At 36.4% G+C, this 26,704-nt stretch overlaps 1 protein-coding gene across 3 annotated transcripts in view; it reads right to left on the bottom strand.

Moving 5' to 3' along the window:
• The window catches only part of SPAG16 (sperm associated antigen 16), a 1,188,211-nt gene that overhangs the window by 1,095,963 nt on the left and 65,544 nt on the right, over window positions 1-26,704 (bottom strand). For all 3 annotated transcript variants that reach the window (XM_033230389.1, XM_033230390.1, XM_033230388.1), the window contains 2 exons: window positions 14,628-14,697; window positions 6,801-6,910 (listed from right to left, as the gene is read on the bottom strand). In XM_033230389.1, coding sequence (XP_033086280.1) covers window positions 6,801-6,910; window positions 14,628-14,697 — 180 coding nt within the window. The remainder of the gene's footprint in view (window positions 1-6,800; window positions 6,911-14,627; window positions 14,698-26,704) is intronic.

Consider the following 26,704-nt stretch of genomic DNA (forward strand, 5'->3'; position numbering starts at 1 on the left):
AAAAAAATAAGAATCATCATGGAATATCGAGAAGTTAGATACCTAACTGGCTTGAGAAGTAAAGATATACAATTGTCTAAGGACGATTAGACCAGCTTATAGAGTCATGCATTTGAGGAAAAGTTATCAATCCATGAAACATAGAATGAACTATTGAAAGACAGCCTACGAGATTGTCAATGTATCCCATGGAGACCAGATTAGAAGGATGGGAGACAGAATTAAAGGAAAACGGGGAAGCTGCAATAGGAGGTTTGGGATAATTTCAGGAGACCTCTCACAATCTCTGCTAGATGCCCTCCTAAATCCAACCAAAAACTATATATATTTAATCTAAGTTTGTTTTGCAAATGAAATTTCAAGACAAGTCTCTTAGGCCCTTTCCAACAGGATATGAACCCATGCCCCACTCCCAGTAGAAATTCACAACCTGTTAAATAACATGGAAAAAAGGCATCAATGGGAGTTTGGAAGACATTGGAAAGAATACGATTTAAGACAAGGCCACAATTCTGAACTGAATAAACTAGTAGAATGTAGATACTATTAGAAGACATTTCAAAGATGAAGAAATTAATCTGTTTGTGAAATATGATAGTTATTTGTGAATTAAGTCATTGTTATTTTTCATCTCAAAATGTAAATTGCTGTAGATGACTCCAAATATTGCTATAAAGCTATAGTCTAATAACACAAAAATTTGAAAGTCATCAGCAAAGAAGTAAAATTTGAAAACATAGAAAAGTCATTTTAGGAAAACCAATAGCATTTTAGTACATGAATTTTATGGAAAAATAAATTTATTCTGAGTTACAAGAAGTTATACTTCTGTGTGTGTGTGTGTGTGTGTGTGTGTGTGTGTGTGTAGGACAGAAATGAAGAAATTTGAGACAATGTACTTAAAAATCTTAAATCTTCATATTTCCCTGAACTCTCTGGCCCTGCAAAAATGGCCTGCTTCTCCCTTTTAGAGATGAGCACACCTCTCTCAACCAAGGGCAATTCAGAGTCCTCTGTCTTATGAGACAATACACGCCATTCTTACAATATATTCCCCACCCTCCTTACTGGCCAACCGACCAAAATTCACTTAAGTAAAAACAAAACCTACTTAGGTAAGTAATGACTCTGTTAACAAAGATGAAAAGAACTACTCCCAAGGAACCTCAGGAACTAGCCAACACGTACCTATGGGTGCCACGAGAATACATGCAGAATTGGGTCCTGAGGTCGTTGAGATAAGAGAGGTAGAACATAAAGTTGGACAAGGCAGAGTTTATCAATATGAGAGTACTCTTTTATAACACAGAACTTAATACCCTAGCAAGGAAACTGGTGTTAGTATGCAGCTAGGATGGCTCTTTGAAGCTTAGGGGAAAAGTGATAACCAAACTACATGAACTAGAAAAGCCAATGCTACATACAACAAAGGAGGATCTAACTACTCAGAGAAGTGAACTTGTGAGAGTGGATACACCATACAAGGCCAAAATCCCATGGGATAACCATGTCCACCAGATGACCAGAGAATACGTCCACCAGGAAAGCAGTAAGGTGAGAGGAGCAGCAACATCATTGAGAAGCTCAGTTGTGGTTCTCTAAGATGACAGTAGGGAGTATGTTTTTAGAGAACTATGCTCCCTGAAAGCAATTTAGATTATAGACTCCTGAGAAAGTAGAGGCCAGCCAGAAGCAAAAACTGTGAAGATATTTGTATCCTATGTGAGTGCTCACCAACTGATGACCTCAGCTGAGGAGGATTTTAATAATCAAGTGGATAGGATGACCCATTCTGTGGACACCACTCAGCCTCTTTCCCCAGCCACCCCTGTCAGCACCAATAGGCCCATGAAAAAAGTGGCCATGGTGGCAGGGATGGAGGTTACACATGGGCCCAGGAACATGGACTTCCACTCACCATGACGCTGACCTGGCTATGGCTACTGCTGAGTGCCCAATCTGCCAGCAGCAGAGACCAACACTGAGCCCTCAATATGGCACCATTCCTCAGAGTGATCAGCCAGCTAACTGATGGCAGATGGATTATACTGGACCTCTTCCATCATGGAAAGGGCAGAGGTTTGTCCTTACTGGAATAGACACTTACTCTGGATATGGGTTTGCCTATCCTAAACACAATGCTTCTGCCAAGACCATCATCCATGGACTCACGGAATGCCTTATCCACCATCATGGTGTTCCACACAGCATTGCCTCTGACCAAAGCACTCACTTTACAGCTAAAGTAGGGCAGCAGGGGGCTCATGCTCCTGGAATCTACTGGTCTTACCATGTTTCTCCATCATCCTGAAGCAGCTGGATTGATAAAACCATAGAACGGCCTTTTGAAGTCACAATTACAACACCAACTAGGTGACAATACTTTGCTGGGCTGAGGTAAAGTTCTCCAGAAGGTGTGTATGCTCTGAATCAGCATTCAATATATGGTACTGTTCCTCCCACAGCCAGGATTCATGGGTCCAGGAACCAAGGGGTGGAAGTGGAAGTGGCACCACTCACCATCACCCCTAGTGATGCAGTGCGGAAGGGGTTGCACTAGCAAAATTCTTGCTTCCTGTTCACACAACATTAGATTCTGCTGGTCTATAGGTCTTAGTTCCAGAGGGAGGAATGCTGCCACCAGGAGACACAACAATGATTCCATTAAACTAGAAGTTAAGATTGCCACCTAGACACTTTGGGCTCCTCCTACCTTTAAGTCAACAGGCTAAGAAGGGAGTTACAGTGTTGGCTGGGGTGATTGGCCCGGACTATCAAGATGAAATCAGTCTACTACTCCACAATGGAGGTAGCAAAGAGTATGCATGAATATAGGAGATCCGTTAGGGTGTCTCTTAGTATTGTCATGCCCTGTGATTATGGTCAATGGGAAATTACAACAGCCCAGTCTGGGCAGGACTGCATATGGCCCAGACCCTTCAAGGATGAAGGTTTGGGTCACTCCACCAGGAAAAAATCCACAACCTGCTGAGGTACTTGCTGAAGGCAAAGGGAATACAGGATAGAACAAGGTAGTAATCAATACCAGCTATGACCACATGACCAGATGCAGAAACGAGGACTGTAATTGTCATGGGTATTCCCTCCTTCTTTCGTTAAAACCATGGTTGTGCATGTATACGCTGCACTAAGAATATACCTTCATTTTATTTCCTTTTTCCCTTATCACATAAGATTTACTGACTTCACATCAGCATTTAAGTATTGTTAACTTTATGTAATAGTACTTGAGTTGGGAACTGATGCATTTCTGGTTATACGAAGGATAGTTGTGTTATGTTAGGCATAATTATGACCTTATTATTGTCTTTATTTGAAGATTATGTATGATCTCAGCAGATCTGTACGGGTTCAAGTTGACAAGGGGGGAACTTGTGATGGTTAATACTGTCAACTTCATTGAACTGAAGGATGCAAGGTATTGATCCTCGGTGTGTCTGTGAGGGTGTTGCCAAAGGAGATTAACATTTGAGTGAGTGGGCTGGGAAAGACAGACCCACCCTTAATCTGGGCGGGCACCATCTAATCAGCTCCTAGTGCAGCTAGAATATAAAGCAGACAGAAAAATGTGAAAAGACCAGACTGGCCTAGCCTCCCAGGCTACATCTTTCTCCATGCTGAATTCTTCCTGCCCTCTAACATCAGACTCCAAGTTCTTCAGTTTTGGGACTCAGACTGGCTCTCCATGCTCCTCGGTTTGCAGACAGTCTATTGTGGGACCTTGTGATTGTGTGAGTTAATACTTAATAAACTCCCCATATACATTCCTTATTAGTTCTATCCCTCTAGAGAATATATATATATATATTCTCCTATTAGTTCTATATATTCTATCCCTCTAGAGAATATATATATATATATATATATATATCCTATTAGTTCTATCCCTCTGGAGAGCCATGACTAATACAGTGCTCATCAGGATAAAAACTTTCTGATTTTGCCAAGTTCAAAAAACTCTAAGCTATCATAAGGTATCTCAAATCAAGTAACAACTCTTCCATTCGTCTTTAATTTCTCACTCCTTGCACCTTCAACCTTGCCAGTTAGCAAACTAGGGAAAAAGTAAGAGGAAAAGATTTACAAATGGCCACACACCACCACCATTACAACCCCTTCCACATTGCAAATGTCTAGCCCAAAGAAGGTCCCAGCTTAACTTCATGTCAAATGTGGAGCTTTTGTGTTACATAAAGCTGGACATATTTAATTACTGATTTGAGACTGTGTTTTGCAACCAGACTAAACACACACTTAACTAATAATTTCATGAAGTCTGAAATGAATTACCACCCTAGGGTAAGGGTTGAATTACCTCCACTGAGCAGCTTTAAGAGTCAGTAGGGGCGGGGCGCGGTGGCTCAAGCCTGTAATCCCAGCACTTTGGGAGGCCGAGACGGGTGGATCACGAGGTCAGGAGATCGAGACCATCCTGGCTAACACCGTGAAACCCCGTCTCTACTAAAAAATACAAAAAACTAGCCGGGTGAGGTGGCGGGCGCCTGTAGTCCCAGCTACTCGGGAGGCTGAGGCAGGAGAATGGCGTAAACCCGGGAGGCGGAGCTTGCAGTGAGCTGAGATCCGGCCACTGCACTCCAGCCTGGGCGATAGAGCGAGACTCCGTCTCAAAAAAAAAAAAAAAAAAAAAGAGTCAGTAGGTCACATAAATAAAGTTGTTATTATGATTACACCTCACTGTTCTAGTTGTTCAAAATACTAGTTTACTGGTACATTGTATTATATATGGTATTTTTTACTTCCCAACAAAGTAACAAGAATCAGACCAACAGCAATTACTGCTATCCTCTAAGACATTAAAACAATGCCTTTAAAATTCTGTTGAAAAATTAATTTAAAACTAGAACTCTATTTCCAGCAAAATATCTACTCAGTGTAAGGCAGAACAAGAATATTTCAGACGTATGAACTTAGATCATTTGTCTCCATTGGCCCTTTTTGAAAATTACTGAAGGAGATTCTCTAGGAAAACAGAAAAAGCAATCTATGAAGGAAAATATGAGAATACATAACAGGGGCAGGTGAGTGCAAGCCAAGGAAGTAGAAGAGAGTGACTGTTTTTAAAAGAGAAATCTTTAAATACAGTCCTATGCATTTCAGGTATTCTCCTTCCTTCTCTACAGTTCTAGTTAGATTTGCAATGTCTGCAATAAATCACATTTACTTAAACATAATCCATTTAAAGGCTGTTTATGGGATTAAATGTTAGTATTAATTTACAGACAAAGCATAGAAAATAGAATTAAGACTACAGAACAAATGTAAATGTTATCAATTATGACAACATGCATAATAATGTAACTCAAATCAAGTCAGTAAAGTGCTCTAAATGCCTCTTTGTCACAGCAGAGTCAACAGATACCATGTGAAGTGAATTATTAAAAAAATAGAAATAGAACTCAGTCATTTGTTATAATAATAACTACAAGAAAATTAAGAGAAATATTACTAAAAATGATTACTCAGTGAAGGTGAGAAGGATTCACTCTATTTTATACTTTAGCCCTTTAATATGACCTGTGTTTTCTATCACGCTGTAGGTATTACATTAAATATCAGAATGCAACACCATAAAATAACATACTATGCATAAATATGCAATGTACTTTTCCTACATTTTAGTAGCTTTTTGTCACATAGAAGGTCAACCTTGCATTACTAATCTAAACCCTTAAAAGCTGTAAGCACTGAGTGAATCAATCAACAAATCACTTCTAAGTATGACTTACTACCTGAAAGAGAATACTTATACCATTAGAAGATGAAAATGTTTCTTATGACAATCACCTCCATCATTCCAAAAATCCTTAAATCTGATGTGAGTCTACCTCACATACCATAATCTATAATTATGATGACAGAAAAACAACAAAACACTAATCTGAAAAAGTACAAGATTATAATAAAAAGCTTATTATAACCAAAAAGTGATTAGTTTTTATTTTATTCAAATATTTTATACAATATCAGAATCCAATGCATGTTTTAGAGAGAAAAAATATTATTGGCGTTACCTAAGTTAATGCTATTATTTGAATTCATACAAATCTATTCTTCTTCTAGAATTACTAAGAAGTTATTATAATTGTAAATATTTTTATTTAAAAATAAGTGCCAGATATTTTAGAACTCTAAGGTAACAACTGCCTTACAAGAAAATTCATTACCGGAGCTAGACTTTTATGTAATTTTCATAACAATAAACTAAACTCTTAACAGGTTTTATGTAATTTTCTTCATTTTTGATCTCTTTGACCAACCATTTTTAATACCATTTTCTTTAATCACTGGCGAAGATTTAAACTACCAGTCTGATTACAAAGTGAAGGTACTCAAGATATAAAGAGATCGTTAAATGGAGCATAATGCTATTTCATTCTACCTTTAAAGAGACTAAGTAAAGTCTGACATTACATTTTGAGAAAAGAAATAACAAGATATGACCTGGGAGTGATTTCTTTTAGACAGAGGTAATTTCAAGCAGAAAAGTTAGCAGGTGAGCAGACATGATCATGATCACATTGGGATAGGTGGCAGAGTGATCCATTGAGCTGTCTCTGCTACTAATAAGCCTGTGTCCCTGAATTAACTACTTACTAGTAACATTTGGATACCTCCACTGTCCATGTATAAACCAAGTAGCCTGGAATATATAACCTCTAAATTCCTTTTCCGGTAAAATAATGATACAATATGAGCGAACAGATCTAAAGATCTGAGAGTTAAGTATGACTTAACGTAAACAAAAACAAATATCATACCTTTGTATTGCCTTTCATCTTTGTTTTACATTTGTTTTGTTCTCTGGCTTCACGAAGACCTTTCTGAGTAGGACCTTCTGGTGTATTTTCTTTTTCACGACTACGATCAACTACAAGATAATATAATTTATTCTTAATATTTGCACTGTTTATCTGTATAAAATGATTGCAACCAAAAATATGAAAACCAAGATCTTAATGATGCATATATTTTTTAAAAATTCATTAAATTAATGATACCCAAACCATATCAAATGCTTTAGGTGTGGTCTCAAGATTCCGTTCCCAAAAATGCAGAGTGGCATTACTATAAGGTTAACCAAATACATGGTGAGCCAGTTACAGAGCCCAGTTATGATATATCCAAATTCCTGTTATCACTAGGCTTTGTGTGTTTATAAAGAGAGTTAAAGATAGTGAAGAATAGAATGATAAGAAATGACAAAACTTCCCACATGAAACTAGATGATACATATTTTTATTATAAAAAAGAGAATATTGTATTAATAAAATATTATTGTCTATGCTTCCCTATGTTAAAGACAAAAAGGAAAAACACAAAGTAATATTCAAAATAGTTGTAACATTGGTCTCCTACTTCTCATGGACATAATAAGCAGTCTTAATGGAATCATTTGAGAGTGGGGAATTGACAGAAAAAGTCTCTCACATTTTTCTACATATAATACATATACATATATAAGTACACATATTTCCACTTGTATTTCTAAACAGTAAGTTGATTGCAAAAAACTAAGGTTATAATCACTAACACAAATAAACAACTAAATGTTACAAATTATAACACTAGATTTATAACAGAGAAAAGATGATGAACAAAGAAATATCTGGATGATTTCAATGTCAAGTCTCTCTTAAGAAATCCTGAGATTATAAAGGCAGGGGAGAAAATGGCTGGCATTTATTTTATTTTATTTTCTGATTAATTTTTTCTATTCAATACCAGTTCTAGACAAAGGAGAAAATCCTCAAAATAACTCCCACAATAACGTTAAAAAATGTTCCATAACCCCATGTTACATGAAAGTACTTGAGAGACCTGGGTATCCAAACTGCCTGTCCTCCCCGAAGGTGCTATAAGCTAGAGTCCCACAGCATCTAGGATGCTGAAGTCTAGAAGAAAGGCAACAATTACAGCTTGCTGAGATGGAAGGAAAATATTTACTTCTGATTCTCTTTTATTATATTTTCCCCTTCAAATTCCAGGGGTGTCAACCTGATAATAATTAAAAACAATAACTAACATTCACGCCTCATTGATGTTTTACCACATAATGTGCACTATTCTAAACAACTTATATATACACTTTTATGCAATTATGTAAACAACCTTGTGAAGGTCACACTACCTTTTGTTCTCATTGTATATGAGAAGGGGTATGCATATAGTAATATCAGAGGAAAGAAAAGAGAAATCAGTAGGGAGAAAAACTCAAGAATCCAACAGATAATTCCAGCAATATAAGCAGATTTCATGTAGCATGTAAGACACTGCTAAAGTCCACTTCATAAAAGAAATAAAATTAAAAAGCAAGCAAACAAACAAATATGGTAAGAATAACAAAAAGGTGGAAAATCCAAAAGGGCACGTTTTATGTGTATATGTTGTTGCTCTACAAACAAAATGAAAAATACACACTCAAAAAATTTTTAGGAAAGTACTACACATTTAAAAGCAAAACTTAGGAATAAACACTACAGAATGTACAGGGTACTGGCAGAAAAAAATGTTTTTCAATTATTTCTCAATGTAGTGAGAATAAATACGATTTCCACTCTCCAGCAAATAAGCATCACTTTTACTTACACAAAAATTTACAGAACAAATGAAAGGTGCAGACAATAAAGTCTGTATCACATTCAGTGTTAAGTGTATGTAATTCTCAGATTCTATATAGCACTTCTCAATGTTGAGTAATATCCCAGCAAAGTCTTTGTCTCTATCATAGCTTCTCATGGCTGTCATCTAATGCTTATTAATGACAAAGGCTATGGAACCAACAGGTACTGTGTAGTTTTCCAAATTTTACTTAGGTAAAGTCAACATTTTAAGGCATTCATACTTTCTTGAGACAAAACAAACAGCAAATAAACAAACACACTTTCATTTATAAAAATTCTATTTATTGTACTTTCCATTGCTAAATTTTACCCATTCAATTGTTCTTTCACGTGTGTACACATTCAATCATTGTTAACCTGTTCAGGCTCTTGGATAAATATCAGAAAGACATAAATACCATAATTAAACAAATATTTAAAGAGCACTTACCTTGTGCCACTCCCTAACTTCCTTATAGAGCAAATAAAACTGAAAAGAGAATTTTTTAACTGAAAAAGGTTTTGAAGACATTTTCTATAATTTACCCCAGAGAAATAGAAAATGTCTAAGAGATTCCAACACACATAAACTAAAATGAGGAGATTGGTTAGATCTATGTAATTAGAATTCAGAAAAAGATAATAGAGGTAAATGAGAAGATGCTATATTTGAAAAAAGTCTCTATTAATTAGACCATATAGACTATATAATTACATGAATTTGGCATCTCATAATGCAATTCTGAGCAGCAACAAAACACGAACTTAAAAAGCAGCAATTAATTAAACTATAAGAAATAATCAGTACTTGCTCTACTGTTAATTTTGAAGTACTAACTTAAGAGCTACTTTGCTTTACTATATATGACATTTCTTTCCTCTTCAAAGCTCTGAAGTCAGCTTTCACAATTTTTCACTTCACCAAGCATTTCCAATTTCTAGAAGGTCATCCTGAATTAATAATTTACCATACATTATAAGATATATTAAAATGCAATTACATGTATCATTATGATCTGCTTTAAAAATAGGCATTATTGCACTGAAATTGCAACCTTATAGTAAACAAAATAACTAATACAAGGATGACAATCAAAACCAGTAGGTTTCATAAGCTTTTAGAAATTAATTTGCAAAAAAAGTTTTATCTCATAATATGTAGCACTAAAAAGTGCTTTCTGTACAGTGTCATGTAAATATTAGATGTGTAAAACTGAAAACTCTTTTCAGGTGAGATTAGGTAATAAAGTATTAATATTATCTTTGTATGGCAGCAATTACGTGGTGATTGTTTAAAATATATGTTATCATTGTCTGCATTTTCTATAATGAACAGAACTTTGGTAGTCAAAAAAGTATGTTTAAAATACTTTGCTAACTTTGCTCCAAGAATTTCTATTGACATGCCAACTTCTGCCCAAAATAAATGGATAGATGGATGGATGGGTGGATGAATGGATAAATGAGACAGAGAGGGAAGTATTTTTAAAACTAAACTTAAATGAGCAAGTAAAGAGGGAGGAAGTAATATGAAAATATGAAGAATGACAGGAATTATGAGGAACAACCACTTAACCAACAGATCGTCTTTTTCTTTTTTTTTTTTTTTTTTTTTTTTTGATACGGGGTCTTGCTGTGTTGCCAGGATGGAGTGCAGTGGTATGATCTCGGCTCACTGCAACCTCCAACTCCCTGGTTCAAGGAATTCTCTTGCCTCAGCCCCCCAAGTAGCTGGGATTACAGGCACGCACCATCACACCTAGCTAATTTTTGTATTTTCAGTAGAGACAGGGTTTTACCATGTTGGCCGGGATCGTCTTGATCTCCTGACCTCATGATCTGCCTGCCTCAGCCTCCCAAAGAGCTGGGATTACAGGTGTCAGCCACCACGCCCAGCCTCGTCTTTTCAAATTACAGTCCCTGACTAAGTAGGATACCAAGTTTTAGCTACTGGAGACGTGACAGAGTCCAAGGGCCCACAGACAAATGCTGAGATCAGAAGCTTAGGGAAAAGTGCTTTAAGTTCCATATCTAAAACTAGAGTTCATGTTTACAAAGAGCATAAAATTATTCAGTACAGGATTTAAATAATTACTTTTGATCAGATAGTTGGGATATATGACTAAAAGAAACTATTTCCCCATGTTGGGTCAGAATTTCTTTTGACTAAAAGCCATTTGAAAATATCACAGATCAAAATAACAATTACAAGTTTAATCTCCAAAGTACCTTGTAAATATCACTCAAGAAAAACATGCAATATGTTCTTGTATGAATTAGACTAAACACCAGGAGATAATTTCATAAATGAGTTATCTGTCAAGCATCAGTTTATTTTAATTGATGTCAAGCATAAATATATAAAATTTAAACCATTAGAGTAGAATGAATCATTAGAGATTAATTGGTGCAAACATCAACCCAATTCACGAAGTCCCTCAACCTTTAAGCTGTTTTACATATATTCTTTTTCAGAATATTCAGTCATTTTTGGAGTTACAGTTCATGAAATTACGATAATTTCAAACCATCCTTTAATATTTATATCTGATTATATTCTTCTTATCTTAATATTAAAACAATTTTTGATGTTGACAGAAATGTACATTCTTTGTAAAAGACACAATAAAGAAAAAGGGTAGGAAGCAGTCACATAACACAGAGAAAATTATGTTAAAATCCTGATGTGTACCCTCTAATATTTTTTCTTTGCATATATTCAACAGGCATACACTTGTACCAAATAAATGTTTTTACTTCTTAACATTGTAACATAAGTGTTTCTTATGCATGATTTTTAGAGACTTTTTATTATTGTATGATCAACTATAAACATTCACTGGTGGTTAAAAAGTGAGATTGCTTGTATTGTTGTTTACTATTATGACTGCAATAAACATCCTTGTGCATAGTCCCTTAGGAATCACTGTACATAACTGATACTACTTTAACATAAAATATTAGAAAAGTAGGAAGGAAGAAGAGATGAATAGGCAAAGCACAAAAGGTTTTTAGGGCAGTGATACTACTCTGTATGACACTATAATGTTGGATACATGTCATAAATGTGTTGAATTCCATAAAATGTACAACACCAAAAGTGAACCCTAATGTAAACTATGGACTTCAGGTGATAATAATGCCATGGACACTCATCAGTTTTAACAACTGTATCAATCTGGTAGGGGATGCTGATAATAGGGGACGCTATGTCTGGGAGCAGGTGGTATACGGTTGGGGGCAGGTGGTATATGGAAAATCACTGTACCTTCGGCTCGATTTTGCTATAAACCTAAAACTACTCTAAAAAATAAAGTTTATCCTTTTTAAAAAATGAAGCCAGCTCACAAGAGAGAGGCAGAGACCAGGTCCTAGGGACATAATCCTTCTGGATCTAATCATGTCTGAGAACACTGCCTGTGCCTTCTAGCTATCTGAGTCAAAAAAAAAGTCCTCTTTGTCCAAAAATAAACACAGGTATACTTAAATTTATGCATTTTATTGTATGTAAATTATGTACTCTAATTGTACAGTTAGGTGTGTTCTGACAAATATAAACAGGCATGTAACTACTACCAAAATTAAGATATAAAACATTTCCATCACACCTCAATTTATTTTCCTTTTATTTTTTATACCTTATAAACATTACCTTATGACACTATAATTTTTATTTTAATCAGTCACTTTTCTTCTGAGGATATTAGAAAAGGAAAACATATTTCTTATTTTAACCAGAATTTAACATTTTTAATTCTCTGTATTCAATTGTGGTACATCTTAATTTCCTTCTGGCAAATTTTCTTTTTGACCCAAAGAAAGTTCTTTAGTATTTCCTGTTGTACAGAAAGCCTTGCAACAAAATCTCTCAGTTTTCCTTTATCTTAAAATGTCTACATTTTATCTAAATTTTAAAGGATATTTTTATTGGATATACAATTTTGAATTAAAATTTTTTCCACACTTTAAAAATACCATTTTATTGTTTCTAGCCTCCAGTATTTCCTATGAGAAATCAGCCTGTATTTATATTATTGCTTTCAAGATTTTCTCGCTTCAATTTTCAACAATTTCAACACAGTGTGTTCAGGAGTGGTTCTCTTCATGTGTATAATTAGCTCTCTTCTTAGGTGTTTAAGTTTATACTTTACATGAATTTGGGGAAATTTGGGGCCATCATTTGTTTAAATATTTTTATGCTCCATTTTCATTCTTCTCTTGAGACTTTAATTTTATATATCTTAAATAGGCAAGTTTTCCTTTAATCTGTTATCTTTCTTCTTTAGACTAGATGCCTTTATTGATCTCTCTTGAAATTTACTGACACTTCTGTAATCTCTAATTTGTTGTGAAATACATTCAATAAAGTTTTCGATTGGGTGCAGTGGCTCATGCCTGTAATCCCAGCATGTTGGGAGGCTGAGGCGGGCAGATCACTTGAGGTCAGGAGTTCAAGACCAGCCTGCCCAATATGATGAAACCTCATCTCTACTAAAAATATAAAAATTAGCCAGTCATGATGGCACATGCCTGTAGTCCCAGCTACTGGAGAGGCTGAGGCACCAGCAGCACTTGAACCTGGGAGGTGGAGGCTACAGTGACCTGAGATCACGCCACTGCACTCCAGCCTGGGTGACAGAGCAAGACTCCATCTCAAAAAAAAAAAAAAAAAAAATTTCATTTTAGTTACTCTATTTTTCAGTTGTAGAACTTCAATTTGCTTTGGTATGTATGCTTGTTCTCATTTCTCGGCTGAAATTCCTCATCTGTTCACTTCTTAATATTTTCCCTTAAGTCCTTGAATATAATCAAAATATCTGCTTTAGCACTTTCTATCTGCTAAATGCAACAATTTAGCTACTTTAGGGTAGGTTTCCATGTATTGCTTGTTGTCTTGATTATGGGTCACATTTTCCTGTTCCTATTCATATCTAGAAATGTTTAATTATGTACTAGGCAGTGTGGGTAAAAGATTGTAAAGACTCTAGACAACTGTCTTCCTCAAAAGGATGTCATTTTTTGTTCTAGAAGGCAGTTCCATTTTTGGCTGATGACTCTAAAATCCTAGGCTTAATTTTATGCTTCGTAAGGGTGGATCCATGGAAAGCCCTAAATGTTTCTCAAGGCCCTATAACTTGGCAAGACTCAAACTCCAAATTCTGTGTCCTCTCTAAGAATGCTGTGTAAGCTTTGTTCCTGATTTATAAGGTGGATATGGGATGCTGAATGTTAATGTGTTGCTAACAAAGTGTGAAAGAGGTCTTTCCACCCAGGCATGCCCAGATGTGCAATGTCTCCCATCACTGCTTAACTTCTAGAATCTCTGGCCTCCTCTTGGTCCTATATAATTGTATCTCTCTTGTAAGTCTCAGGTAGTGTTGATATGTATATGTATTGCAGCCTCAGCTAAGGACTCATAGTAAACTCCCTCACAAACTGAGTCACCCCTCATTGCAGCTCTCTTCTCTGGTGTCCTTCCCTACAGATTCTAGTGGCTTCAAAAGCTATGAACTAGGGTCTCTGATATTTCCAATTACCAGGATTGCCATGCTTTTATTGGCATCCATCTCCATGAAGCTCAGTTTGGAACTTTCCACAGACCCAAAGCCATGGTGATGGCAGAGCTCACTTAAGTTTTCTTCTGTCAAGTGCCTTCTGTTACTTGAGCTGTCTGTTTTCTATTGCCTAAAAGGAGTTGTCCGATCTTACAGCTTAGCTTTAGAGTTATTTACACAGAGAAGGCTAGTCTGGTACCAGGTATAATGACCAGAAACAGAAGTCCTTCCATTACAGTTGACTTGTTTTTCTCTATAATTAATCCATACAGTATATCTATATTTCTTCTTAATCTTTTTATTAAAATTTTAATTTGTGAAATAGCCACCACTTACTCACTTTTAAATATCTCTAGAATATTAATCACTGATAAGGTTGAGAAATCACCAAACTATATTAAATTAGAGCTTTATCACATTTTACATTTACCTTTCATTTCACGAGCATGGTAACTATGTCCTATTTCCATGTTCTTCAATATTTCTTGAAGTCCAGAAATCTAAAAAATAAAATTCAAAGAAATGAAGTTATACACTAAATGACTTTTAAAAACGTTACATAAAACAGTATTTAAATATCCATTGTAAAATATAAAAAATATTAATCTTTTTTAAATTTATACCTATTTTTTAATAAAACATAAATTTTAACAAAAGAAAAACATATTTTTAAGTTAAAATATAATTCCACCAGCTAATTATTAATCATTTATGTTAGGTAAGCATCTGAAACATTTATTTCACAGCATAGTTTCCTGAATTAAGAATACTCATTGTACACTTTAATAACTATTCAATTCTTTATTTTGAGAGTGGTTTTTCTTCTGTTCAAATTGTTTCACAATGACTATCACCTTTATATTTATAAAATATAAGGCAATTATCACTTGTAAAGTAAAATATGAAGAAGTTGTTTTTATTCCCCAAACTCTTAGCTCATTTTCCACCCACATATATTCTCTATTTTATTAAACATGTCTTATAATTAAGAACATTCGTTAGCTTGGTGTCATGATTTACCTGTATTCCTGAAAAACAGACTTAAATTTCAAATTTGACCTTAAAAAGCTATTTCATCTTGCATTGTATATGATTATACCAATACAAAATACCATCTGTTCAATTACATACAGATATATACTTTTTTCTACTATCACTGGATAGTAATATTTCTTTATTAATAGAAAATAGCAATTTATTAATTATAATCTATAGATGAGTGCTCACAAAATGCCTAGGTTAAAAAAAAGTAAAATATTACTATCTATTCCTAGAAGCCAAAAGAATTATAAATTTCAAAAATAAACTTTTTATTTAGAATAGCGTAAGATTAACAGAAGAGTTGCTAATGTAGTACTGAGAATTCCTGTTTTGTCCCATGCCCTTTTCCCCCATTAACATCATACATTGTAATGATATATTTTTCACAAATAATGAACCAATATTGATACATTATTATGAACTACAGACCATAGTTTTAGTTTTATTAATTTTTACATAATATCCTTTTTATGTTTCAAAATCACATCCAGAATACCACCTTACAACTAGTTTTTAGGTCTCCTTAGCCTCCTCTGGACTGAGACAGTTTCTCAGTCTGATATAGTTTGGATATTTGTCCTCTCCAAATCTCTTGTTGAAATGCGATCCCCAATGTTGGAGGTGGGGCCTAGGGGAAAGTGTTTGGGTCATGGGGACAGATCTCTCATGATTGGTCTATGACCCTTCCCACTGTTCATGGGAAATCTGGTTGTTTCAAAGAGTCTGGGACCTCCCTCCTCTCTCGCCATGTGACATACTTGCTCCCCATTCACCTTCCGCTGTGAGTAAAAGCTTCTGGAAGCCCTCACCAGAAGCAGATGCTGGTGCTATACTTCTTGTACAGCCTGCAGAACCATGCACCAAATAAACTTCTTTTCCTTATAAATTACCCAGTCTCGGGTATTCCTTTACACCAATACAAAATGGACTAATACACAGATTTTCCCTGATTTTAATGTCCTTGACAATTTTGGGGAACATTAGTCTGACAGTATTTTACAGAATAGCCCTAGATTTGAGGTTGCCTGATATTTTTCCCACGGTTAGACTAAAGTAATGTATTTGCAAGAGGAAGACCACAGGGGAGTGCCATTATTATTAGCATATTACATCATAAGTACATGCTATCAACATTACTTAAAACTGATGATGTTAACCTTGATCCTTTGATCACATGATGAGAAGTCTGCCAGGTTTCCCCACTGTAAAGTTACTTTCTTCCCTATTTCCATTGCATTTCTGGTTGCAAGTCATTACTTACTAAGTGCAGCCAACATTTAACAGCTGAGTTGTTAAGCTCCACCTACTTGAGGGAAGGATTATCAACATATATTACTTGGGATTCTTCTGCAGAGATTTGTTTACTCTCTCACATGTTTTTACTAATCATTTATTTATACCATTAAGGAATCAAAGATATTTATTTTACATTTTGGGTTATAATCCAACACTACATTATTTTGTTGCTCAAATTGTTTCAGAAGGTTTGATCACTGGAAGCTCCTTCAGGTTGGATTCCTATAATGACAAACCTGACTCTATTGTTTGATGTTTGAGTGTCAACAGCCTTTAAGCTTTACCTCCTCACTCTTCCCTTGTGCCCAACATCTGGGCAACCGGATAAGAATGCCTGGGTATTCCCTTGTGTGGTACTGATGGGAGATTCAAATGAGTCAAGCCTCACCTCACATATAAGAAATCTTACCCTGGCCCTAATCTCCAACTGCAATAAAAACCCCCAAGCCAGTCTCCCTTCCTTGCTCTCTCAAGCTATTTCAGAAATGTTTGGGAGGTAATGTGCAGCTCCCCTTAGCAAATTCAATTACACAAGTAGTGAATTCATTCATAGCCTCTGTGTGTGTGTGTGTGTGTGTGTGTGGTGTTATCAGTCTGAATATCCAAATCAAATCTGGTTGGGGATCCACTGACCTCTGCAGGTGCCCACTACAGTTCCTTTGTCATAACTTGACATACCCCATTATTATGTTGTTGTTTTTTTTCTTTTCTGTTCTACTTTTTGAGAATTTCCTTCCTTTCTAGCACAAGATAATGCTTCAAGTGCTCCACGCCCATCTAGTATTTTCTCTGCCCAGCTCTAGAATCAGATACTTTTCCAAAGTATGCTGGTTTCCTTTCCTTTTATTAAAGAGTGATATTAGAAATCAAGATCTTAACACTGGATATGCTCATTGCTGGTGGAGTGTCACAACTTCTAGACCCTCCAAGCAGACAGACCTAAAATATACATATTTAGATTTAGTTTTTAGTGTGTATACACACACACACACACACATATTCAGACTTAGAATCTCATGATCCAAAAAAGATAAAAGATAATTTAGTATACATACATACTTACAAATCATTTCTATTTCACCATTTTTGGGGGTCATAGAGTTCTAATTCAAAATTTTGAACACTATTTTCAATAATTTCATAAAACTACAAACAAAGTTACAGGTTTTTCATTACATTTTAAATAAATGTTGATTCACTGTCTATTATCTACTAAGGAAATTTGAAAACATGTATTTCCTATTGGATTTTCCTCATCCCACAGTGTGTTTTCACTCTTTCATATACAAACTAGCTAATATTCAAAAATTTTAAATTATTATACAATCCTTCTTTATGCAAGGTATAGGTTTAATGCTCATTAAGATAAGGTTTTTAAGGAAGTAACAATCAGGAATCCAGGTAGAAAACATAAGATGCTTCTTACTGCTTTTAACTCACATCCTAAAGTTTGGTTGGAAATGAATTCTCAAAGCATAACTGCATCAAACGTTGAAATAAAGAAATATTCAAAAGATAAGCGCAAAAGTAATACATCTTCTAAAGATTATAGAGAAACATTTCATATATTTTAAGATATTTTCTCTGTACACATATTTTGAATAAATTCATTCTATAGCTTCATGACACACTACTAATATGTTCAATTTAAAAGGCTAATCTGTGCCTGTACACTCACGGTATAGCTGATTAGTATGCTACAACAGAAGGAAAGGATTGGTTGGCCATAAATCATTCTTTGTATGAAGGGTACACAAACAATTTCCATTCATTAAGTGGTAACCTTGGCTTGTTCCACAAGGACACACCTGGAGAGCTGACAGGACTAGGACTATATTCCGTGCCCTAATTTTGAGAGTAGGTTAATTAAGCCTTGGTTTAGCCTTGTATAAGGGATATTTGACAGTCACTTTGGCCACTTAGCAATTTGAGTTTAGAGAATTATGAGTCTTCCGCCTTTTGCAATAGATATCAAATATTTACACAGCCTTTCCTATAACCAGGACTTGCATTGGCTCCATCAATCCTGTGTACCCATTTTGGATTCTGAACAATGTCTACTGATACAAGGAACAATGTAGAGTTTGGAATTTATCCTGAGAATGGTGGCTGCCACATCCAGTTTCCATTGACAAGCATAACAAAATTCAGAAAGAGTATCAAGCATTCAGTATTAGCATTGTCCATGGTAAAACTTGCGGTGACAGCCCAGTGGCAGCAATAGCATCTCCTATTTAAATTTGACTTTCTCAAATTGTAGTGAATCTACCACCTTGAACAGCAGATTTGGGGAGAAAAGCTATTTATAAATCCTAACTGCTCTGTTTTATTTCTTTTTTTCAACGTTATGTTAAGAGTGGAACTAACTGTCCCATATTAGATATCAAGAAATTTGCTCTTTAGAATTTTCCAACTAAGGTCACTTCCAAGATGGCTGAATAGGAACAGCTCCAGTCTGCAGCTCCCATTGTGATCAACAAAGAAGACAGATTTCTGCATTTCCAACTGAGATGCTGGTTCATCTCATTAGGAGTGGTTGGACAGTGGGTACACCCCACAGAAGGTGAGGTGAAACAGGGCAGGGTGTTGCCTCACCCAGGAAGTGCAAGGGGTCGGGGGATTTCCCTTTCCTAGCCAAGGGAAGTCGTTACAGAGTGTACCTGGAAAAACGAGACACTTCTGCCCAAATACTGCACTTTTCCCATGGTCTTAGCAACAGGCAGACCAGTAGATTTTCTCCCGTGCCTGGCTTGGCAGATCCGATGTCCATGGAGCCTTGCTCACTGCTAGCGTAGTAGTCTGAGATTGACCTGCGAGGCTGCAGTCTACCGGGAGGAGGGGACTCCACCATTGCTGAGGCTTTAGTAGGTAAACAAAGCAGCTGGGAAGCTCAAACTGGGCAGAGCCCACCACAGCTCAGCAAGACCTACTGCTTCTATAGACTCCACCTCTGGGGGCAGGGCGTAGCTGAACAAAAGGCAGCAGAAACTTCTGCAGACTTAAACTCCCATGTCTGACATCTCTGAAGAGAGCAGTGGTTCTCCCATCATGGTGTTCAAGCTCTGAGAATGAACAGACTGCCTCCTCAAGAGGGTCCCTGATCCCCATGTAGCCTGACTGGGAGACACCTCCCAGTAGGGGTCGACTGACACCTATACAGGCAGGTGCCCCTCTGGGACAAAGCTTCTCAAAGAAGGAGCAGGCACCAATATTTGCTGTTCTGCAATATTTGCTATTCTGCAGCCTCTGCTGGTGATACCCAGACAAACAGGGTCTGGAGTGGACCTCCAGCAAACCCCAACAGACCTGCAGCAAAGGGTCCTGACTGTTAAAAGGAAAACTAACAAAAGAAATAGAATCAACTTCAAAAAAAAGGACACCCACACCAAAACCCATCTGTAGGTCACTAACATCAAAGACCAAACATAGATAAAACCACAAAGATGGGAGAAATCAGAGCAGAAAAGCTGAAAATTCTAAAAACCCAAGTGCCTCTTCTCCTCCAAAGGATCACAGCTCCTCACCAGCAATGAAACAAAACTGGATGGAGAATGACTTTGATGAGTTGACAGAAGTAGGCTTCAGAAGGTCAGTAATAACAAACTTCTCCGAGCTAAAGGAGCATGGTCTAACCCATCGCAAGGAAGCTAAAAACCTTGAGAAAAGGTTAGACGAATGGCTAACTAGAATAAACAGTACAGAGAAGACCTTAAATTACCTGATGAAGCTAAAAATCACAGCACAAAAACTTTGTGATGCATGCACAAGCTTTAGTAGCCAACTCAATCAAGTGGAAGAAAGGATATCAGTGATTGAAGATCAACTTAATGAAATAAAGTGAGAGACAACATTACAGAAAAAAGAGTAAAAAGAAATGAACAAAGCCGCCAAGAAATATGGGATTATGTGAAAAGATCAAATCTACATTTGATTGGTGTACCTGAAAGTGACAGAGAGAATGGAACCAAGTTAGAAAACACTCTTCAGGATATTATCCAGGAGAACTTACCCAACCTAGAAAGGCACGCCAGCATTCAAATTCAGGAAATACAGAGAACAACACAAAGGTACTCCTCGAGAAGAGCAACCCCAAGACACATAATCGTCAGATTCTCCAAGGTTGAAATGAAGGAAAAATGTTAAGGGCAGCCAGAGAGAAAGGTCAGGTTACATACAAACGGAAGCTCATCAGACTAACAGCAGATCTCTCGGCAGAAATTCTACAAGCCAGAAGAGAGTGGGGGCCAATATTCAACATACTTAAAGGAAAGAATTTTCAACCCAGAATTTCATATCCAGCCAAACTAAGCTTCATAAGTGGAGGAGAAATAAAATCCTTTTCAGACAAGCAAATGCTGAGAGATTTTGTCACCACCAGGCCTGCCTTACAAGAGCTCCTGAAGGAAGCACTAAACATGGAAAGGAACAACTGGTACCAGTCACTGCAAAAACATGCCAAATTGTAAAGACCATCGATGCTATGAAGAAACCGCATCAATTAATGGGCAAAATAACCACTGAACATCATAATGGAAGGATCAAATTCATACATAACAATATTAACCTTAAATGCAAATGGGCTAAATGCCCCAATTAAAAGACACAGACTGGCAAATTGGATAAAGAGTCAAGACCCATCAGTGTGCTGTATTCAGGAGGCCCATCTCATGTGCAGGGACACATATAGGCTCAAAATAAAAGGATGGAGGAAGAGCTACCAAGCAAAGGGAAAGCAAAAAAAGCAGAGGTTGCAATCCTAGTCTCTGATAAAACAACTTTAAAACCAACAAAGATCAAAAGAAACAAAGAAGGCCATTACATAATGGTAAAGGGATCAATTCAACAAGAAGAGTCAACTATCCTAAATATGCACCCAATACAAGAGCACCCAGATTCATAAAGGAAGTCCTTAGAGACCTATAAAGAGACTTAGACTCCCACACAATAATAATGGGAGATTTAACATCCTACTGTCAATATTAGACAGATCAATGAGACAGAAGGTTAACAAGGATATCCAGGACTTGAACTCAGCTCTTCACCAAGCAGACCTAATAGACATCTACAGAACTCTCTACCCCAAATCAACAGAATATACATTCTGCCCATCACCACATCAAAATTATTCTAAAATTGGCCATATAATTGGTAGTAAAGCACTCTTCAGCAAATGTAAAAGAACAGAAATCACAACAAACTGTCTCTCAGACCACAGACCACAGTGCAATCAAATTAGAACTCAGGATTAAGAAACTCACTCAAAACCACACAACTACATGGAAACTGAATAACCTGCTCCTGAATGACTACTGGGTAAATAACGAAATTAAGGCAGAAATGAAGATGTTCTTTGAAATCAATGAGAACAAAGACACAACATACCAGAATCTCGGGAACACATTTAAAGCAGTGTGTAGAGGGAAATTTATAGCACTAAATGTCCACAAGAGAAAGTAGGAAAGATCTAAAATTGACACCCTAACATCACAATTAAAAGAACTAGAGAAGCAAGAGCAAACAAATTCAAAAGCTAGCAGAAGGCAAGAAATAACTAAGATCACAGCAGAACTGAAGGAGATAGAGACACAAAAAAAAACCTTCAAAAAATCAAAGAATCCAGGAGCTGGTTTTTTGAAAGATCAACAAAACTGATAGTCTGCTAGCAAGACTAATAAAGAATAAAAGAGAGAAGAATCAAATAGATACAATAAAAAAATGATAAAGGGGATATCACCACTGATCCCACAGAAATACAAACTATCATCAGAGAATACTATAAACACATCTACGCAAATAAACTAGAAAATTTAGAATAAATAGATAAATTCCTGGATAAATACACTCTCCCAAGACTAAGCCAAGAAGAGGTTGAATCTCTGAATAGACCAATCACAGGCTCTGAAATTTAGGCAATAATTAAGAGCCTACCAACCAAAAAAAGTCCAGGACCAGACGGATTCACAGCCGAATTCTACCAGAGGTAAAAGAGGAGATGCTACCATTCATTCAGAAACTATTCCAATCAATAGAAAAAGAAGGAATCCTCCCTAATTCATTGCATGAGGCCAGCATCATCCTGATACCAAAGCCTGGCAGAGACACAACAAAAAAAGAGAATTTTAGACCAATATCCCTGATGAACATCGATGCAAAAATCCTCAATAAAATACTGGCAAACCAAATCCAGTAGCACATCAAAAAGCTTATCCACCACGATGATGTCAGCTTCATTCCTGGGATGCAAGGCATATGCAAATCAATAAACGTAATCCATCATATAAACAGAACCAACAACAAAAATCACATGATTATCTCGATAGATGCAGAAAAGGCCTTTGGCAAAATTCAACAGCCCTTCTTGCTAAAATCTCTCAATAAACTAGGTATTGATGGAACGTATCTCAAAATAATAAGACCTATTTATGACAAACCCACAGCCAATATCATACTGAATAGGCAAAAAACTGGAAGCATTACATTTGAAAACTAGCACAAGACAACGATGCCCTCTCTCACCACTCCTATTCAACATAGTGTTGGAAGTTTTGGCCAGGGAAATCAGGCAAGAGAAAGAAATAAAGGGTATTCGATTAGAAAAAGAGGAAGTCAAATTTTCCCTGTGTGCAGATGACATGATTGTATATTTAGAAAACCCCATTATCTCAGCCCAAAATCTCCTTAAGCTGATAAGCAACTTCAGCAAAGTCTCAAGATACAAAATCAATGTGCAAAAATCACAAGCATTCCTGTATACCAATAACAGACAGAAGGCCAAATCATGAGTGAACTCCCATTCACAATTGCTATAAAGAGAATAAAATACCTAGGAATCCAGCTTACAAAGGATGTGAACGACATCTTCAAGGAGAACTACAAACCACCGCTCAGTGAAATAAAACATGAAATAAAAGACACAAACAAATGGAAGAACATTCCATGCTCATGGATAGGAAGAATCAACATCTTGAAAATGACCATACTGCCCAAGGTAATTTATAGATTCAATGCCATCCTCATTGAGCTACCAATGAGTTTCTTCACAAAATTAGAAAAAACTACTTTAAAGTTCATATAGAACCAAAAAAGAGCCTGCATAGCCAAGACAATCCTAAGCAAAAAGAACAAAGCTGGTGGCATCAGGCTCCCTGACTTCAAACTATGCTACAAGGCTACAGTAACCAAAACAGCATGGTACCGGTAACAAAACAGATATATAGACCAATGGAACAGAACAGAGGCCTCAGAAATAGCACTACACATCTACAACCATCTGATCTTTGACAAACCTGACAAAAGCAAGAAATGGGGAAAGTATTCCCTATTTGATAAATGGTACTGGGAAAACTGGCTAGCCACATGTAGAAAGCCGAAACTGGATCCCTCCCTTACGCCTTATACAAAAATTAATTCAACATGGATTAAAGACTTAAATGTAAGCCTAAAACCATAAAACCCAAGAAGAAAACCTAGGCAATACCATTTAGGATATAGGCATGGGCAAAGACTTCATGACTAAAACACCAAAAATAATGACAACAAAAGCCAAAATAGACAAATGGGATTTAATTAAACTAAAGAGCTTCTGCACAGCAAAAGAAACTACCATCAGAGTGAACAGGCAACCTACAGAATGGGAGAAAATTTTTGCAATCTACTCATCTGACAAAGGGCTAATATCCAGAATCTACAAATAACTTCAACAAATTTACAAGAAAAAAACAAACTACCTCATCAAAAGGTGGGTAAAATATATGAACAGACACTTCTCAAAAGAAGGCATAAAGCAGCCAACAGAAACATGAAAAAGTGATCATCATCACTGGTGATCAGAGAAATGGAAATCAAAACCACAATAAGATACCATCTCATGCCAATTAGAACTGTGATCATTAAAAAGTGAGGAAACAACAGATGCTGGAGAGGATGTGGAGAAATAGGAGCGCTTTTATACTGTTGGAAGTGTAAATTAGTCCAACCATTGTGGAAGACAGTGTGGTGATTCCTCAAGGATCTAGAACCAGAAATATCATTTGACCCAGTGATTCCATTACAGGGTACATACCCAAAGGATTATAAATGATGCAACAATGAAGACACATGCACATGTATGTTTATTGCAGCACTATTTACAACAGCAAAGACTTGGAACCAACCCAAACGTCCATCGATGATAGACTGGATTAAGAAAGTGTGGCACATATACATCATGGAATACTATGCTGCCATAAAAAAGGATGAGTTCATGTCCTTTGACATGAACATGGATGAAGGTGGAAACCATCATGCTCAGCAAACTATCACAGAGACAGATAACCAAACACCACATGTTCTCACTCATATTTGGGAATTGAAAAATGAGAACACATGGACACAGGGCAGGGAGCATCACACACCGGGGCCTGTCACGGGATGTGGGGATGGGAGAGGGATAGCATTAAAAGAAATACCTAATGAAAATGATGAGTTGATGGGTGTAGCAAACCAATGTGGCACATGTATACCTATGTAACAAACCTGTACGTTGTGTACATGTACCCTAGAACTTAAAGTTTAAAAAAAATATTTTTCCCATTAATAAAGATTTTCCAAATTGGGATATTTTTAGGGTGAAAGTTAAATTTATTAAAAATTACCCTGTGCAAATAGGTGTAAATCAGGATTGCTGGAACAAATGAGGACATAGAACATCCTGTAACATAAAAGAAGACAGGGAGATATTTCATACAACAGAACAAAGAAGTGAAAAGAGTTCTGTGCCTGAGTAATGGACAAGATGCCTGAGGGACAAGGTAACAATAGGTCAGACATGAGTCCTGGTTTATCTACCAAGTGAAAAATGCAAGAGGGGCCAGTTGGAAATGAAGGGCAAATAAAGCCAGATAGTCCAGAGATACTCCAGGAATTTAAGTACACTTGCTCTTAGTTTTTCAGGCAATAGCCTAGGAAAATTGACAACCCCTTAAAGACTCCTTCATATTTTACATTGTGCTAGAAAAACATACTACTCTCCAGGTGATGTTGAAAATGGACTGAGAAAGGCATATCTGTGTAGATGGACCCTAACTGGTTTCCAAATTGCTCATGGCTTGTATTTGCAATATAGAGAAATCAGAAGCCTCAACCACCTCAGTGGGATACACGGAAATGTTAATATTTGATGTACTAGAGCAGAAGAAAAACTAGGGTTAGGATAATGAGGTCACAGATATAAAGGAGTTCACAGATATTGTGGCAGAGGCCATGGATTTAGCAAGGTGTGTTGGGTTCACATACAAAAGAACTACCCTGGAACTATCTAGGAGCTATCCAGAACTATCCAGCTATCATGTACCTGGACACCACCAACCTAATCAAACAAGTCACAGTACACTGGAGAGTGAATATAGCCTGTAGACTTTAAACTATATGGATAGATAAGTAACTTTTTTACTAGGAACCATCTGGGGAAGAATAAAAAGGGCATGCCATTTGAAGGAAGAAAATGAGCACTAATAACTATGTTTTAGCTAAACATTCAGTTAATATAATATTCAAACACCCTGTGTTAAACCCAAAGACACTGGTTTAACTCAGAAAGACTGGAATAGTCTTTAATATGCAGGTTATCTTTTCTTTTGTCTTCAGCAGGAGTAGGAGTTCAAAGACAAAACCGGTTGCAGATAATAAAGATATATTTCTTTGCAAATCTGAACAGTAGTATGTAAAATTCAACTTTAACTCATAGATCAAATGATTGTAACTTTTTAAACATGTTTTAATCTTATACACATATCAATCATAAGGCAAATAATTTATCCCTATTTAAGAAGTGAGTAAAAAGACATATTTAAATAATGTGAATCCTCACTTGGCTGTTTTATAACACAACTGGAATTCATACCAGCCATTCCTAGTCCTTAGCTCTTTCCACTAAACCATCGAGGAGCAACTTGAAACACAAATATTGTACATGGTATATAGGAGATAAGCATGAGACCAGGAGGACTAAAGACAGTAAGATGGGTAGCAAAAATTTAAGCATGGCCCGTCTGGAATAGGAAATAGGAAGAGATCTGAATCTAGCTCCTAATACTTCAGGATATAGAATAAAGCCTTTTGTTAGGAGACTGGGGAAGACAGATTAGATGAAAAGAAGCAAGGGTATGAAATTCTGAAGGTTTGATTATAATG

This window comes from Trachypithecus francoisi, unplaced genomic scaffold, assembly GCF_009764315.1.
Source record: "Trachypithecus francoisi isolate TF-2019V2 unplaced genomic scaffold, Tfra_2.0 Lachesis_group13, whole genome shotgun sequence".
NCBI classification, from domain to species: domain Eukaryota; kingdom Metazoa; phylum Chordata; class Mammalia; order Primates; family Cercopithecidae; genus Trachypithecus; species Trachypithecus francoisi.